Source organism: Molothrus ater, chromosome 22 (assembly GCF_012460135.2).
Source record: "Molothrus ater isolate BHLD 08-10-18 breed brown headed cowbird chromosome 22, BPBGC_Mater_1.1, whole genome shotgun sequence".
Taxonomy (NCBI): Eukaryota; Metazoa; Chordata; class Aves; order Passeriformes; family Icteridae; genus Molothrus; species Molothrus ater.
Genome location: NC_050499.2, coordinates 1,178,819 through 1,193,750, shown reverse-complemented (window position 1 = coordinate 1,193,750; position 14,932 = coordinate 1,178,819). Strand labels below are relative to the sequence as shown.

The 14,932-nt window shown below is 57.8% G+C and overlaps 1 protein-coding gene across 1 annotated transcript in view; it reads right to left on the bottom strand.

The window, feature by feature from the left end:
• LOC118695661 (transforming protein p54/c-ets-1) overlaps nt 1-13,364 on the bottom strand; it is a 28,752-nt gene extending 15,388 nt beyond the window's left edge. The window contains exon 1 of the mRNA XM_054517065.1: nt 13,286-13,364. Within this exon, the coding sequence (XP_054373040.1) occupies nt 13,286-13,355 (70 nt within the window). The 5' untranslated portion in view covers nt 13,356-13,364. The remainder of the gene's footprint in view (nt 1-13,285) is intronic.
• Between the last annotated feature and the right edge of the window lie 1,568 nt (nt 13,365-14,932).

The following is a 14,932-nucleotide window of genomic DNA, read 5'->3' as shown; positions in this document are numbered from 1 at the left end:
AATGGCAGCGCCGCTCACATCGCTCCTCCGGCTGCGACAGCTTCCACATCTGGGACTGCTGGGCTCCCTGAGCGAGTGCAGGGCACAGGGAGGAGGAAGAGGAGGAGGAGGAGGAGCCCAAGAGCTCCTTCACAGGAGCCCTGTCCTCATCTGTCCTCCCCATGTCCCCCCTCACCCCTCTGTGCCCAGGGAAGTCCCTGCACACGAGGACTCCAGGGCTGCCCTCCCTTATCAGCCCAGTTGCAGCTTCCAAAGGCGGAGAAGGAAGATTAGGATATTTAGCTTTGAAATCAAACAAATAATTGCACAGGCTTTCTGCAAACAGATCAGGGTTGGGAGGTCAGAGAGCAGCTGGTAAATCTCAGCACTGTTTGCTCTGCCTAAATAATATTAGACCAAGAATAATCAATCATTTTTAATCAACAAAATTATTTATAACTCTTAGAGCAAACAGTCAACTCCACTGGCAGCTGCCAAAAGATGGTAGGTAATGATCCACACGTCTCTAATTCCCCTGTGTGGTTATGGACTGGCTCCTTTGCATCCCTGGATTTACTGCCCTGGAGATTTGCCCTCACGAGTGCCATGACTGTCTCTGAGGGTGTCCCTGGCCAGGCTCACAAGCACACACTCAAACACACACAGATACACCCAGCAGCCCCCCTGTAGCTGAAACGCCCCCAGGGCAGCTCACAGCAGCCACTGCACACTCCAAGCACCTTCCCAAGCTGCATCTCCCAGGAGGGAGGGGAGGGAGAACCTGCTGGACAGGAGAGGAGAAGATGCTCCTTCTGCTCTGCCACCTGAGCCAGTGACACCTCCTGGGGTTGTGGCTGTGCTGATGGCACCACTCATGTCCCACACCCTGCACATCCCCCCAGCCCTGGGCAGGCTCTGCACAGCAGCAGATGATCCCAGCAGCCACAACAGGACAGGAGCCTTTTCCTGGCTGGGCTGGAAGCCATGAAAGCCAAGGGATTGCTGAGAGGAGAACGAGAGCCAGCTTCCCATTTGGGACCAGGAGGGAACCAGGACAAGGCCATCCCTGGGTGCTCCTGCCAGCCCTGCACCATTTCACCTCCCTGTTCCCTGCCCAAGCTCAGCTCCCCCAGTGATGGAGGCCAGGAAGGGCCTGGGAAAAACCTGAGAACCAAAGCTCTGCATCCCACGCCAACCTCAGGAATAGCGGTGCCAAAGTAATTTCATTTCACAACTTCCCAGGAACAATTCTCCCGGGTTTATTAATTTTTAAGCAGACAAGAAAACCAAAAAAGGGGATTTTCCAGGAGAGCCCCAAGATTAATCATCTCCATCCCAGGCTGAGCACAGGGCTCCTGGGCTTTGCCCAGGTGTGTTACACCATGCAGCATCCGGGTTTCCAGTATCCTCAGGCACAGGAGCGAGGGTTTTCCCAATCCCCAAGAAGTTCTTCTTTTCCAGCTCCTACTTCTAGGAAACTTCCCACCAGGGAAGGGACCAGTGCAGGGATTGGGCCAGAGCAAGCCCTGGGAAGATGAAGGTGGGAGTGGGCTGGGACAGGCGACCAAAGAGGAGCTGGGCTGCCCCATCAGGCTCAGCCCTCCCCATCCCAGAGCCAAGCGCTGTCCAGGATGGATTATGTCAGCTCCTGGCCTCAGCTGGGAAGAGAGAAGGGCAGGCAGGGATAAATGCGAGGTGCTGGGATCTGCCCAGAGGAAGCCTGAGCTTGGAAACCTCGGTGAGGGCTGGGGGAGAGGCTGAGACGCTCCCAGGCCTCGCATCCACCGCACGGAGCATCCGGAAGCCATTAAGGAATTACAGCCCCGCTGGCCCCGAGCCCTCCCCGGCAGAAGTGCCTGGAGCAGATGGTGAAAGGGCTGATTGAATTCGGCTGCTCACGCCAAGAGGCTCTTTAGGAGACACTCAATGGAGGAGGGGGTGGAGGGGGCGGCATTTGGGACTCGGGAGCTGGGAGCCCTTGCCAGGAACTCCAGGAATCCTCTGTCAACCCTAAGGAGGCTGGAGGAGCTCTGGCAGTGACTTGGATGTGTGGTTTGAGGGGTGTGAGATTCCCTTGGGAGCTTGGCCCCAAGCTCCTGGTGCTCCAGGAGTGACTCCCCAGTGATCCAAGGCTGGTTCCTCTCCCTTCATCTCCAAGGGCACCGTGCATTGGACCAGCTCATTTCCAGGGACCTGGCATGGCCCCAGGAGCTGAGTGATCCCAAGCCTTGATCCCAGCTGAGGAGGAGGCACAGGAGCTGTCAGCCAAACAGCCCTGCCCACCCCCGGGGCTTTCCTCCCAGAAAAATGCCAGAAAATGTTTGTAAAGATCCTTAATTCCCAACTTGGTGTAATCCCACCCCATTCCCACACTGGGTATGGGACCAGACCTCCCAAAGAGCTCTCAGAGTGGGATGGAACTCCAGTTACTCTGGATGAAGAGGAGGTGGGGAAAAAAGACCAGGGTGAGAGAAATGTAGGATGAAAAAGAGCCAACAGGAGAGGGAAAAAAGCCTAAGGAAAAATGTGCTTCAAAAGTCATCCTCGGTGCCAGCCCTCCTGGGGGTGATGCCAGTGCCTGGGCAAAAACACAGATGGAGGAACCAAAATTGCCTGGGGATGAAGGAAGGGCTTAAACCCTCCCTGAAAAGTGGAGAGTAAGAAAAGGAGGAATGCCCCAAAAACCAACACAGCCGCCCAGCTCTGGGCTCCCTGCCCTGGCCAGCCAGCTCCAGCTCCTCATTCCCTGTGTCCCGGGGGAACAGGCATTGGCTGCGAGGCCCCGTGCCATCCCCTATCTCCGAGTCCATCCCTGTTTTTCCAAGGGAGAAAGCTGCAGCGAGTCCCCCCGGGATCCCTGGCCGGCTGCCCGAGGTTGGGAAATCGGGAGCCTGGTCAGGCTCTGCCGGAGGGGCCGGCACGGAGCGCTCCGTGACCGTCAGGGGATCTTTGCGGAGCAATCTTTTCCGAGACAAGTCATGAGATTATTTCTTGCCTGGAATTTGCTCCCGCAGCTCCCATCGGCCCCGGACTGCTGAGTCAAGAGACCGCCGGGGCTGTGCCCTGCAGATGAGTAAATAAATTGCCATGGGGAGCGCGGGGGGCCGGGGGGGCTGGCGCCCGGCGGGGCGCGGGATGGGGCAGGGAGGGACCCGATGACTCCCGAGCCTTGGGCTGGGGATGGATCCCGGCTTGGCAGCCGCGCACGGAGTTAGTCACCAGATTAGCGAGCAGTTACACACGCGGCTTAAAGGCACATCATCCTCCCCTCCCCTTCCCTTTCCTCCTTTTCCTCCGGGGTCTTATCCCCCTTTGCCCTTCTTCTTTTATTTTTGAGATTTCTTTCGGCCGAACTTTGGCTCTCAGTGAGTGCCAGGGACGGACAGCCCGACAGCCACGCAAGGCAGAAGCCCTTGAAGACGCCGAAGGGGGGAAAGGGTCCGGCCCGGGGGTGACAGAGCTCGGGGCGGCCCCTCCTGATCCCTTCCCTCCCCTCCCCATCCCGCTGTGCCGCCTCGCCGGGCACTCGGGTCACTCTATAGGATCCATATGGCCCCGGCTGCTCCGCGCTCGGCTGCTTGGAAGCAGGAATGGTGCGAGTCATCCCGCTCGAAGGCAAACAGGCGCAGGGCCGGGGCCTTTCATGTTCCGGCCTTTGGAGCCAAATTCAAATCTGGAGCCGCTTAAAGGGATGGAAAGAGCCCGAGCGAGGAGCGGGCCCCGCCGGGCCGCGGCTACCGGGACAGCTCCGCATCCCAAACCCCGCTGCTGCCGCTGGAAAGGGAAACTGCCCCAGCCTTCCCAAACCCTGCTGCTGCCATGGGAAACTGCCCCAGCCTTCCCAGACCCCGCTGCTGCCATGGGAAACTGCCCCAGCCTTCCCAAACCCCACTGCTGCCACTGGAAACTGCCCCAGCCTTCCCAGACCCCACTGCTGCCATGGGAAACTGCCCCAGCCTTCCCAGACCCCACTGCTGCCATGGGAAATAGTCCTAGCCTTCCCAAACCCCACTGCTGCCACTGGAAACTGCCCCAGCCTTCCCAGACCCCACTGCTGCCATGGGAAACTGCCCCAGCCTTCCCAGACCCTGCTGCTGCCACTGGAAACTGCCCCAGCCTTCCCAAACTTCACTGCTGCCATGGGAAACTGCCCCAGCCTTCCCAGACCCCACTGCTGCCACTGGAAACTGCCCCAGCCTTCCCAGACCCTGCTGCTGCCACTGGAAAGGGAAACTGCCCCAGCCTTCCCAAACCTCACTGCTGCCATGGGAAACTGCCCCAGCCTTCCCAAACCCCACTGCTGCCACTGGAAACTGCCCCAGCCTTCCCAAACCCCGCTGCTGCCATGGGAAACTGTCCCAGCCTTCCCAAACCCCAGTGCTGCCATGGGAAACTGCCCCAGCCTTCCCAAACCCAGGCACAGTCTCGGACCCCAAGCCCAAAGTTCCTGGCAGCCCTTGGCAAGGATGGGCTTGGGAAATGCCACCGGTGCTGCTCCCAAGCTGCCGGGCTCCTCTGCTGCCCGGGGCTGATGGCAGGGCTTGAGCAAAGGAGTTTTTCCTCATTTCCAGCTGCAGAGCAGGAGGAATTGCGTTTGCTGACCTCATGGAGCAGTCTGAGGCATGGAGCAGTTGGGTAACGTGCCTCGAGCACTTGAAAAGAGAAAGCTCTTGGCATTGCATTTTCAAACCGCTTCTAACAATAATGGGTAAAAAAAGAAGGGAAAAAAAAGACACAAATTTCACGTGTCCCACTCCATCTTTTTTTAATTTTCCAGTGGAAAAAGCCAGGACTACTCAGCTTTTGCAAGTTGTTTCTTCAGAGGGTTCAGGTTTCGGTAAACAATTGCTCAAAACTAAAAGGTAAGAAAGCAAAAAATCCCCTTTTCTGCTCCCAGAGCAGTGACCAAAATTCAGTGGCTTTGCACAAACACATGCAGGCACCTCTGAAAAAAACTTTCATGTGGGTCAAAAAGCCACAGTTTGATTATTGTGATAAAAAGTGCTGACAACGGGGGGTAAACAACAGAAAACAACCCCCAAGCACTGCCCGGTGTCCAGCTTCAGCTTTTGGGGTCTGCTGCTGGCAGGGGCAGCTTCCCTGAGTGAGCAGGGTTATCCTGCAAGGCCATGCCAGGAGAGGCAGCATCCCAGGGAATGGCAGCCAGCCCCATCCTGCAATGCCTGACTTGGCTCCCAATGGATGCTGAGCCTGCCCCAGTCTCCCAGCAGCCCCAAACTGGGAATTCTGGAGGGTGGATGGCTCCAGGCCTGCCTGCTGCTGGGGAGGAGCCAGGCAGTGGAACACAGAGCATGGAGAGCATGAATCCTGCAAGCAGAGGGAGACCTGGAGCACCCAACTGAGGATGCTCCCACCTCCCTGACATGGCAAAATGGGAGTGCTGTGCCTCAGTTTCCCTAAAAACAAAATCTCATCAAACCTTTTCTCAACATCTTTTGGGGTGCAAGGCCCCAAAGCTTTAGAAAGAAGCTTTTAAAGAAAAGCTCAGTCCCTGGGCTGGCTTCTCCTGCGCTCCCCACCAGCCATGAGAAGAATGCCTTGGAATCACATCAAGTATTTGAGATGAGATGGGGGGAGAGAGAGGGGGCATGGCGAGGGGAGAGGGGGAGCTTTTGACTCAGTGTCTGGCTTCTTTCATCAATCCCACATTCCTGCTCATGCCATCACCCTCCGGGAAAGTGCCACAACCTACAGAACCCATGTGGAGCCAATTTAGAATCTCCTCCGTGTAAGAAAATGCATTTTGTTCATTAGCAAGCTCTGGATGCTCAGCTGGGGTGAGGAGGCAGCCCCACAGCCATCCCAGAATGGGATTCAGTGGGAAAATGTCCTACACACAGCTACAGCCCAGAGCAGAGCAGTGCTCCCTGCACTCCCTCCCAGGATGTTGTTCCAGCCCAAATAACCCCGAGGTTCCTGCCCCAGCCACCTGAGCTGGAGGTCTCTGCTCTTCTGGCTGTGTAGGAAAGGTTTAAACACAAGGAAAAAAGCTGGAAAGCAGGGAATTGCTGGAGCAGGTATTGCTGTTGTGCCCAGCAGCAACTGGGAGATGAATGAATGGGAATTCCAGCCCCAGAGCCCAGTTCAGAGCCAGACAGAGCCCTGGGACTTTGCACATGCCAATCCACAACCAGGGCTGTCACAATGACTCCAATCCTCATTCCCAAAGCAGAGGGAGCCACAGCAAGGAGGGGATTTTCCTCTCTGGGAAAGCAAGCTGCTGTTTCTCGGTGTGTTTGTGATATTTCTCTGGCAGGTTATATTTATCCACGAGCTCCAGGAACCAGATGTGGGAGCGAGGGGCTGTGCTGCACCAGCTTCCTGCCTTCCTGCAAACACCAGCCCCACCTGCCCTGCACAGAGCAGGACACAGCCTGCAGAGCCAGGAAACTGTGCAAGGTCAGCACAGCCAGGGCAGGGGACAGGCAAAAACGTGTCACCTGCCTGGTCCTGCACAGGGGGCATTGCTCCCATGAGCTGGTGATGTTCATGGGACAGAGGAGCAAATCAAGGCTTGGATTTTGGCAGTTGACTGAAAAAAAAACCCCAAAACCTCAACATAAAAATGGAGAGTTTCAGTTCAGAAAGAGATGGTAGTGAGAGAGCAGGGCTTGACCTATCCAGGGCTACTCTGAGCCAGCCACCCTCAGGAGGAGGATGAAACACCTTGGAGCAGCTCTGAGCACAGCACTGGGGGCTCTGCCTCCCCCTCAGCCCTGCAGGGCTCAGGCTCTGCCAGGCAGCTTTTGCAGCCTTTTTGTGAAAGGCTCCAGAGGCCAGGGTGAGACACTGAGACACCACAGCTGAGCCCTCACCAAACTGCAAACTGAAACCACCCTGGCAGTGCCCAAGGCCAGCCTGGCCAGGGCCCTGAGCCACCTGGTCCAGTGTGAGCTGTCCCTGCCATGGCAGGGGTGGAACTGGGTGAGCTTTAAGGTCCCTTCCAGCCCAAACCATTCTGGGATTGAAGGATTTATTTCTTTTTTTGCCATCTCTGTGCACTTGGCCTCCAACTCAGTGTCCATCCCAGACTGTCCCTCCCCTGTTCCAGGAGATATTCAGGCACATGAAGCCACTGCAGATTTCCACATTTTTCCATCACTGCCAGGGAAGCCTGCAGGCACAAATCACCAAAGCTGGGAAAGCTGGGCTGGGGAGATGAGAGCAGCTCTGCAGGGCTTGCAGCAGGACCCAGCCCAGCTTTCCAAAGTCACCTCTGCAGGAGGAGATCCCACTCCAGGCCCGTTATCTCCAGAGCCATCTCCCAGCTCTGCCATGGGCAGCACTCAAGTGCTTCCCCCCCTCAAATTCCACTGCACCTGGGAAAAATGTAGGAGCTCGTAGGAGAATCAATAAATATTTATTGTTTAACCAGCAGTATTTTGACTGGAGATGTAAGCATGGCCCTGTGCCAGGGAAACAAGAGCCTTTCTTGGCCAGCGCTGCAAACAAATTTTTGTCTGTATCTCGTTGGAAGATTATAAACTACACAATGAAAGGAAAAAAAAGAAACACAGGCAGCGAGCAGCTTAGTCACGGAAGAGGAACAAAAGAGCTGAGATGGATAACTGTGGCATGGGGTTACAAAAAAGGGCTGCAGGCCTGAATTTTGGCTGTGAGACAGCTGTGCTGCTCAGATCAGCTGCAGATTGTGCCACTGGCTCCTGCTGGGATGGGGCTTGGAGCTACACCAGGAGGCTCTGGAGAGACACTGGAATCCAGCAGGAATTCCCAGCCAAAAGCAAACTGGGGAGTCAGGGCTGAGCCTGCAGGGGCACAGCCTCACCCCTATGGAATACCCCAATTCCCTCAGGGATCCCAGGATCAATGAACAGGCAGGCCCTGGCTCCAGGGCAGTTTCAGTGCTCCAGTACAGCAGATCATCCCCTCCTTGTGCACCTCCTCAGAGTCCTGGCACACTCCTACCCAGCACAGGTGCTCCACCAAGCCAGATTTGTCAGCCTGGAGGGTGCTAGAGCTGCATCCTATGGATCAGGGACAGCAGTGACACTTGCTGTCCTACATCCTGCCATTTCCTCACCGTGTGCCATGCAAGGACCAGCTGACAGTGCAAAAGGGAAAAGACTCTCCTGCCTTATCTGGGACAGATTTACTTGGATTGATTCCCCAAAATCCCAGCAGAACCTGGTGCTACAACTGACAGGAGCCATTTAGGGCGGCAGCTCTGCCAGTTCACATCCCTGACATGTTTCAGACAGTCTGGTCCTACTCACACCCACCTGAGGCTTTAATCTCTGGGACAACCTGTGCACCCTCAGCCTGATGCAGCTGCCCCAGCTCCTCACACAGCAGGATCCATTCCAGAGGATTTCCACTTTTTCCCATCATTGCCACAGCAGCCTGCAGTTCCACCCAGAGCTGGCTCCCAGAGCAGCTGTGGCTGCCCCATCCCTGGATGTGTCCAAGGCCAGGTTGGACAGGGCTTGGAGCCACCTGGGCTAGTGGGAGGTCTCCCAGGTGAGATCTTTAAGGATTTCAACCCAAACCATTCTGGGATTCTGTGATAATCCCGTGGCAAAGCTCAGCGTGTCACAGTCCTGCTGGAGTCCCAGCCCCTCGCTGCCTGCCTGCAATCTGCTCAGGATTTGGGAGTGCAGGAAGTCCCAGGATGTCTCAGCAGCTCCTTTGGAGAGCTGGAGCACGGCATTCCAGCATGAGCCTGTGTTATCCCTGCATTCTGTAAGGCCCATCAAAGCATGGCACGCTGTAATTACATGGCAAATTAGGGGCCACTTCATGGAATGACACTGTAATTACACACTTGGTGCGTGCTTTGGGGAGCTGGGATAGAAACGTGAAAGGAACGGGGTTTGCTCCTGTTCCCTGGAAATCTCCCTCCCCTTACCCAGGTTAAAAACCAGGGATGTGCTTTGTGGATGTGTCCCTGAAGGACAGCTCCGTGGGCTGCCCTCTTTCCACCCCTTTTCAGAGCTTTGATGGGAAGCTGACACTAAAAAACTTGAAGCTGGTGGCAGCCAAGTGCAGCCAGTCCCCCCTCCTGGGAACCTCTCATTCCCGCATCCCGGCTGGATACCACAGTAATGGGCATTTTGTCAGCGCATACAGAGGTAATTGCTCTTCTCAGCTGAGTTCTCACCTCCTCCGCAGGCAATCAGCACCGAAAATGCGAGAGCGGCCCCGAGCCCTCCACGGCTGAGCCTCAGCCTCGCTGCTGATCATTGCAGCCCACACAGAGCATCCCCAGCCGAGCCCAGCTTCACCTCGGCTGCACTGCAGAGCAAAGCATTCCAAAAGATGCGGGTGCCATTCCCCGCATCCCTGGAAACACCAATCCGTGCTTTCCTTTCCCAGGCTCTGGCATCCCGCGTGTCCCCGGCAGGACAGGCGAGCTCTCCCAGTGCCACTGAGGCAGAGGGGGGATACAGAAGGTGCCGGAGCAGGGAGGGAAATGCTGGGGCTCGGAGGGAAATGCTGGGGCTCTCTGCTGTGTTTTATCCTTCATGGAAACAAAACGTGGCCATGCAGGAGCCAGTGCCCGTCAGCAGCAGGGAAACTGAGTCACACAGCAGCTGACACAGCTGGAGGGCTCGGCCCTGTGAGGATAAGGCAGGATCAAACCTTTCTTTTTGCGAATAATGAGAATAATGTCCCAAGTCCCTGGGCACTTTTACCCCGAGCCGCTCAGCAAACTGCCCCCCGTCGGTCGGGCTGGTCCAGCTGTGACTCCGTTCTGTGCACACCTGGAGCCAGGGATGGCTGCAAACTTGTCCTCCCTAGACAAGGCAGAGGCCAGAATGAAGGATCCCCTCCTAAAACCCAAAGAAAAGGGTTTTTCTCAGCCACTTGCCCGCGGCCAGGCTCTGTGCAGGAGCTCTGCGTTTGCCAGGCTCGCTTTAAATGCGAACTCCCTTATTTGTCTGCGCTGAAAGTGAAAGCAAAGCCTGACCTGGCTGCGGGAAGGGGGACAAGCACGGTTCAGGCAGGTCCTGCATCCCCGAGCAGCATGGAAGCTGTGTAGGAGCTTCCCTGTACCCTGCACCACCCCAGCAGGAGAACCAGAACCTTACAGAGCTTTGGGCTGGAAGGGAAAATCTTCTTTCAGCCCTAACTGATGTCGTCCCAAATCCTAAACGAGGGAAAAGCTCTTGTCAGATGAAAGCACACCCCTGGGATGCCACCCACGCACAGGCCAATGGAAACAACGTGTCCATGTCCCAGCTGTCCTCGGGGTAGGCATGGGAAGGGCCAAACAGCCCGGATTTCTGAGCAAATCCTTTTTCCAGGAACAAAGCCCCCCCCCGCTCCCATAACACACCTCAGGGAAAGGAGGCAGGAGGAGGGCTGGATGCAGGATGGGGAGTTTGGCATCACTGCTCCACTGGGGATGCCCAGGAACGACAGCTGGGATTACAGCCCTGCTCTGGTACCTCGGGGAGGCAAATCTGCAGCTTTCTGAGCAAGAAATGAGCACTGGGAGCCCCAGTTACACCCCAGAGCTCCCAGCAGGGCTGGAGCTGCTGCCCACTCTGCCCACAGCCAGCAAATGCAGCTTGGCCGAGCTGCAGGAAGCAAAGTGATTTGTTGAGGGCAGCCTTCATCAGCCCCCAGGTGAAGTTCCCTTGGGGTTGAATTTTGTGTGGTTTGGGGTTTTACTGTTTCAGAAAACGTCCCACCAAGCCTTTGGTGGATCAGCCGTGTATGTACAACCACAAGTGATGTTACCACCCTTCCATCACATCCGCCTAAGAATATCCACACACCCAGAATTGGGTCCTGAAGGAGAACCCACCCCGTGGGGTTCTGGCTCTGACCTGCTCATCTCACTCACACACTCCTGCTGCTAATAGCAGGGGTGGAGGGGGAGGATTTGGCTTTGGAAGCTTTCTGGAGCTTTACAGCTCCACATCCCTTTCAGGTTATTTTTAAACCCTTTGAACACCACAAATCTCCCCGGAGTTTTGCAGGCAGAGGTGTGGGGTGGAGCAGGGTATGGTTTGGGGGGTGAGAGGGGACAGAGTTTCATGGGGCACCTGGCACATTAAACATCCTGCACAGCTGAAACCCTCTGGCTGCAGGGCCCTCCCTGCCCAAGGTTTAACCCCACGGATCACATCGGCACGGCTGCTGTGAGAGGGGACAAGGGGCTGCAGTCCTTCTCAGCCCATTTTGGAATTAAGGACGATGGGAACATTTGGTGGTGGATTCAGGGCTGCGGGAGCCATCAGGGAGCAGATGAGCCCTCTAGGAGCAGAGAGAAGTGATGCTCCCTCCTCCCCTGGCTGGATCCCAGGAGCACGACCCAGCAGCATCCACACTCCTTCCCTCGCCATCAATCCCACCAAACCAGAGAGCTGCAGCTTTTTTTCCTTCGGAGTTGGAGGGGAAATGAGGTTAAGCCAGCTAATTGACAGCGCTGACCTTTGTGGCTCCCAGCGAGCGCAGCCACCAGCACAGGAGCGGCTGCAGCTGAGCCGATGGGGGGGCAGCGCTTTTCTACCTCTGCGTTTGTGTTTTTCAGCGCTCTTCCTGCCCAAGTTTCAGCTTTGGGTCAGCTCTAAGAGCAGTTTGCTGACATCAGCTGCAGAAGAGCTTTCAGGGACAGAAGAAAACGAACTTAAGGCAGGGTGAAACTCTGAGTCCTCCCTTCAGGCACCAGGGAATTCCACTGCTCCCGACACCCAGAGCCTCTGAGAGAGCTCTCACCCCGACCAGGAGTGCAAATTTTAACAGATGCTTTACTCTGGAGTGAAAAGCAAACCGCACCCCACCCTGACGGTCCAGGTGTTTATTCCTATCCCGTTTTTCTCCCCTCCGAACAAAGAGGCTGCCCTCGGGGGCTGAAGGGCAGGATTGAGTCTTCACCAGAGTTTTAGGAAATAGGCACAAACAGGTCCTCTGCTCCCCTCCAGCCCCTCATTTCAGCTGTGTAGGTGCATTCTTAGCATCCCTCGGGCATTTGCAAGCCTGGCGCTCCCCAGCCCAGCCCGGGGCCAGGCTCAGCCCTGCTGCCCGGGCCAGGGAGCGCTGGCACCTCTGCCCAGCACAGGGAGCTCCCTGCGGCCGGGGAGGGCGGGAGGAGGGATCCCAAGGGAGACCCCAGCGCTGGACACTCCGGAGCCCATGGACGGCTGAAGCCAAGGTGGTGCTGCCTTTGGAGCTCTCTGCAGCCCCGCTGATGCTGCACCAGCATCTATTGAAGTCGAAGCACCAACCCCTGTGCGGCTCCAGCACTCAGCTGTCATTTTATTTCCACATGCAGCCCAAAATCCCAATGCCTGCGGGAGCTGTGGCTCCCTTCTGGCTTTCCTAGAAACTTTCTAACCGCCAGAGAAATGTACAACTCAATCTTTAATTTGATTTTCTTTCCCGCACCGGTGCTGCACAAACTTCCAGTTTGGCGCAGTGGGAATTGCAGCAGGGAGAGATGAAGCAACAGGAGTCGTTTAATGCAGAAAAAAGGGTTGTTTTTTGTTTTTCCTGCGGGTGCTCCAAGCTGCATCCTCCACCTCGCCTGGGCAGGGCAGAGAGGAGTTGGGCGCCCGGGGTCAGCGAGCAGCCAGACGCCAGCAGTGTGTGAACAGCAGCCCTTATTCTGGTCAGGCTCGGCTCGGAGCAGCAACCACAGCCAGCAGCAGCTGAACTCACCCCTCTACAACACACAAAAAACCCTTCTCGCCTCCCTCCAGTAACGTGTTGCTCTCTGCACCCTCTCTCCACCCATTTCTCCAGCTCCAGAAGGGCGAAAAAAAAATCAAAGCGGCGGGTTTTCCTGGATTAAACGTGCTAAATCCAGAGTATTTAGCACTGGAGTTGTGTTTCCCAAATACCACGAGTGCCTGGACCACACAAGACATTTCCAGCGAGGGATGGGGGAACGCACATCCATCCCAGCCAACGATGGGAACGGGCGGGAGCCCCGGGAGCGCATCTCTCCCGCCTGCCGCCGGACGGGCTTCCCCTACATCCCGGCAAGGATGCCAGGAGCGTGAGGGAAGGAGGCTGGAGGGGCGGCGGGATGGATTTTAAGAGAAGGAGGGGGATGGAAAGTCATAAAAGCGCTCGGAAAGTCAACTCGCCTTCGGCAGCGGGCAGAGCCCGGGCGGCGCCGCTGCGCTGCGACTTGGGGCGCGCTCCGTGCTCCCTTCCGAAAGACACCCCCAAAAAACCCCACACCGACCTCTGTGACCGAGCCCTCCCCAGCGGTCCAGCCTCTCCCCCCGCCAAACCTCCCCCCCCGCCGCCTTCGCCGGGAGACGGGGCCGGGGCTGCGCGGAGCGGGGCGCGGAGGGGACACGGCGCTCACCGGGGGACGGGAAGAGCTCGATGTCCACCTTCTCCGTCTTGATGATGGTGAGATCCACCGCCGCCTTCATGGCTGGGGCAGCGCCGCGGGGGCGTCGCGCCGGGAGCGGGGGGCGGCGGCTGAGCCCCGCCGAGCGCGGAGCGGGGCGCCCGGGGCAGCGCGGCCGGCGCTGCCTCCTCCTCCCGCTGCTCTTCCTCCTTCTCCTCCTCCTCCTCCTCCTGCTTCTTCTCCTCCTCCTCCTCCTCCTCCTCCTCCTTCCTTCCTTCCTTCCTCCCGCGCTCCCTCGCTCCGCTCCCGCCTGCGCTGCGCTCCCCGCTCCGCTCCGCTTCGCCCGTCCCCGCCGCCGCCGCCCCGGCCGGGCTGAGCCGAGGGGAGGGCGCTGGGCCGGCCCCGAGCGGTGACAGCGGCCGAGGGACCCGCCCCGCCCCGCCCCGGAGGCGGCCCCGGGCCCGGCGCTCCGGGGAGCGGAGCCGGCGCTGCCCGGCCGGGGGAGGGGGGTCCGGGGGCAGCGCATCCAGGGGGGAACGGGGGTCCGGGGGCAGCGCATCCAGGGGGGAACGGGGGTCCGGGGGCAGCGCATCCAGGGGGGAACGGGGGTCCGGGGACAGCGCATCCAGGGGGGAACGGGGGTCTGGGGGCAGCGCATCCAGGGGGGAACGGGGGTCCGGGGGCAGCGCATCCAGGGGGGAACGGGGGTCCGGGGGCAGCGCATCCAGGGGGGAACGGGGGTCCGGGGGCAGCGCATCCAGGGCGCCTCCGCCCCGACCTCTGCTCGCCCCCCGGCCCCCAAACACTCGGGATAAGAGTTTGAGCACGCTGGCTGCAGGCAGCCCTGGCTGGAGCCACTGCCCGAAACCGATGGTTTTTGAAACCGGGCCAGTTGTGTTCACCCTGCCTGTCTCGACGTGAACCGCTGCCTTTCACACTCACCCCTTCGGCTCCCATCACCCCTTCATGCTCACATCATCTCCTCACATTTCCATCTCCCCTCCACATTCCCATCATCCTGCCTGGAGCAGCCTGATCCTCTCTCACCCACAAGCACATCCAAAGTCAGGGGCACAGCCAGGGCAGAGCAGTGCACACTGTGCTGTGGTGGGTGACAGCCAGGGGAGCTGTTCCTGGACTGCTTGGTGGAGGTGGGAGGCCAAAGAGAGTTGGGAACTGACTGGATAAAAAGCATCTTGAAGATGCAAGATGAGTGTCATGCCAGCACAGCATGGAGTTAACAGAAGAATATCGGTTTTCACATGAAATCTGTTTGATTGTATTTAGGTAGCACAAACTTGAGACCACAAACGGCACAGCAGAAGGAGAGTATGACTCACAGATGTCAGCTTACCGGTACGGAGAAAAAAGTCAGTAGCCACCAGCTCTTGTGGTTCTGTCACTCTGAAAGTCTTTAACAGCTTCCGATCCAGCACAGATCAGGCTGCTCTCATAGAAGAAGATGGGCTCAAGTGAACACAGGCCTGCAGGAGCAGCTGCCCGGGGTCACAGTCACTGCCCAGCCCTCAGGATGGAGCAGGGTCCCGCTTGCAAACCCAGCCTTTCTCAGCCAGCACGGGCGTATTTATAGCAGGGAGTTTGTGCAACTGAAAGAGCTGCGAGGCTGCCGGGGCCAGACAAGGAGAGGCGGCTCTGGCT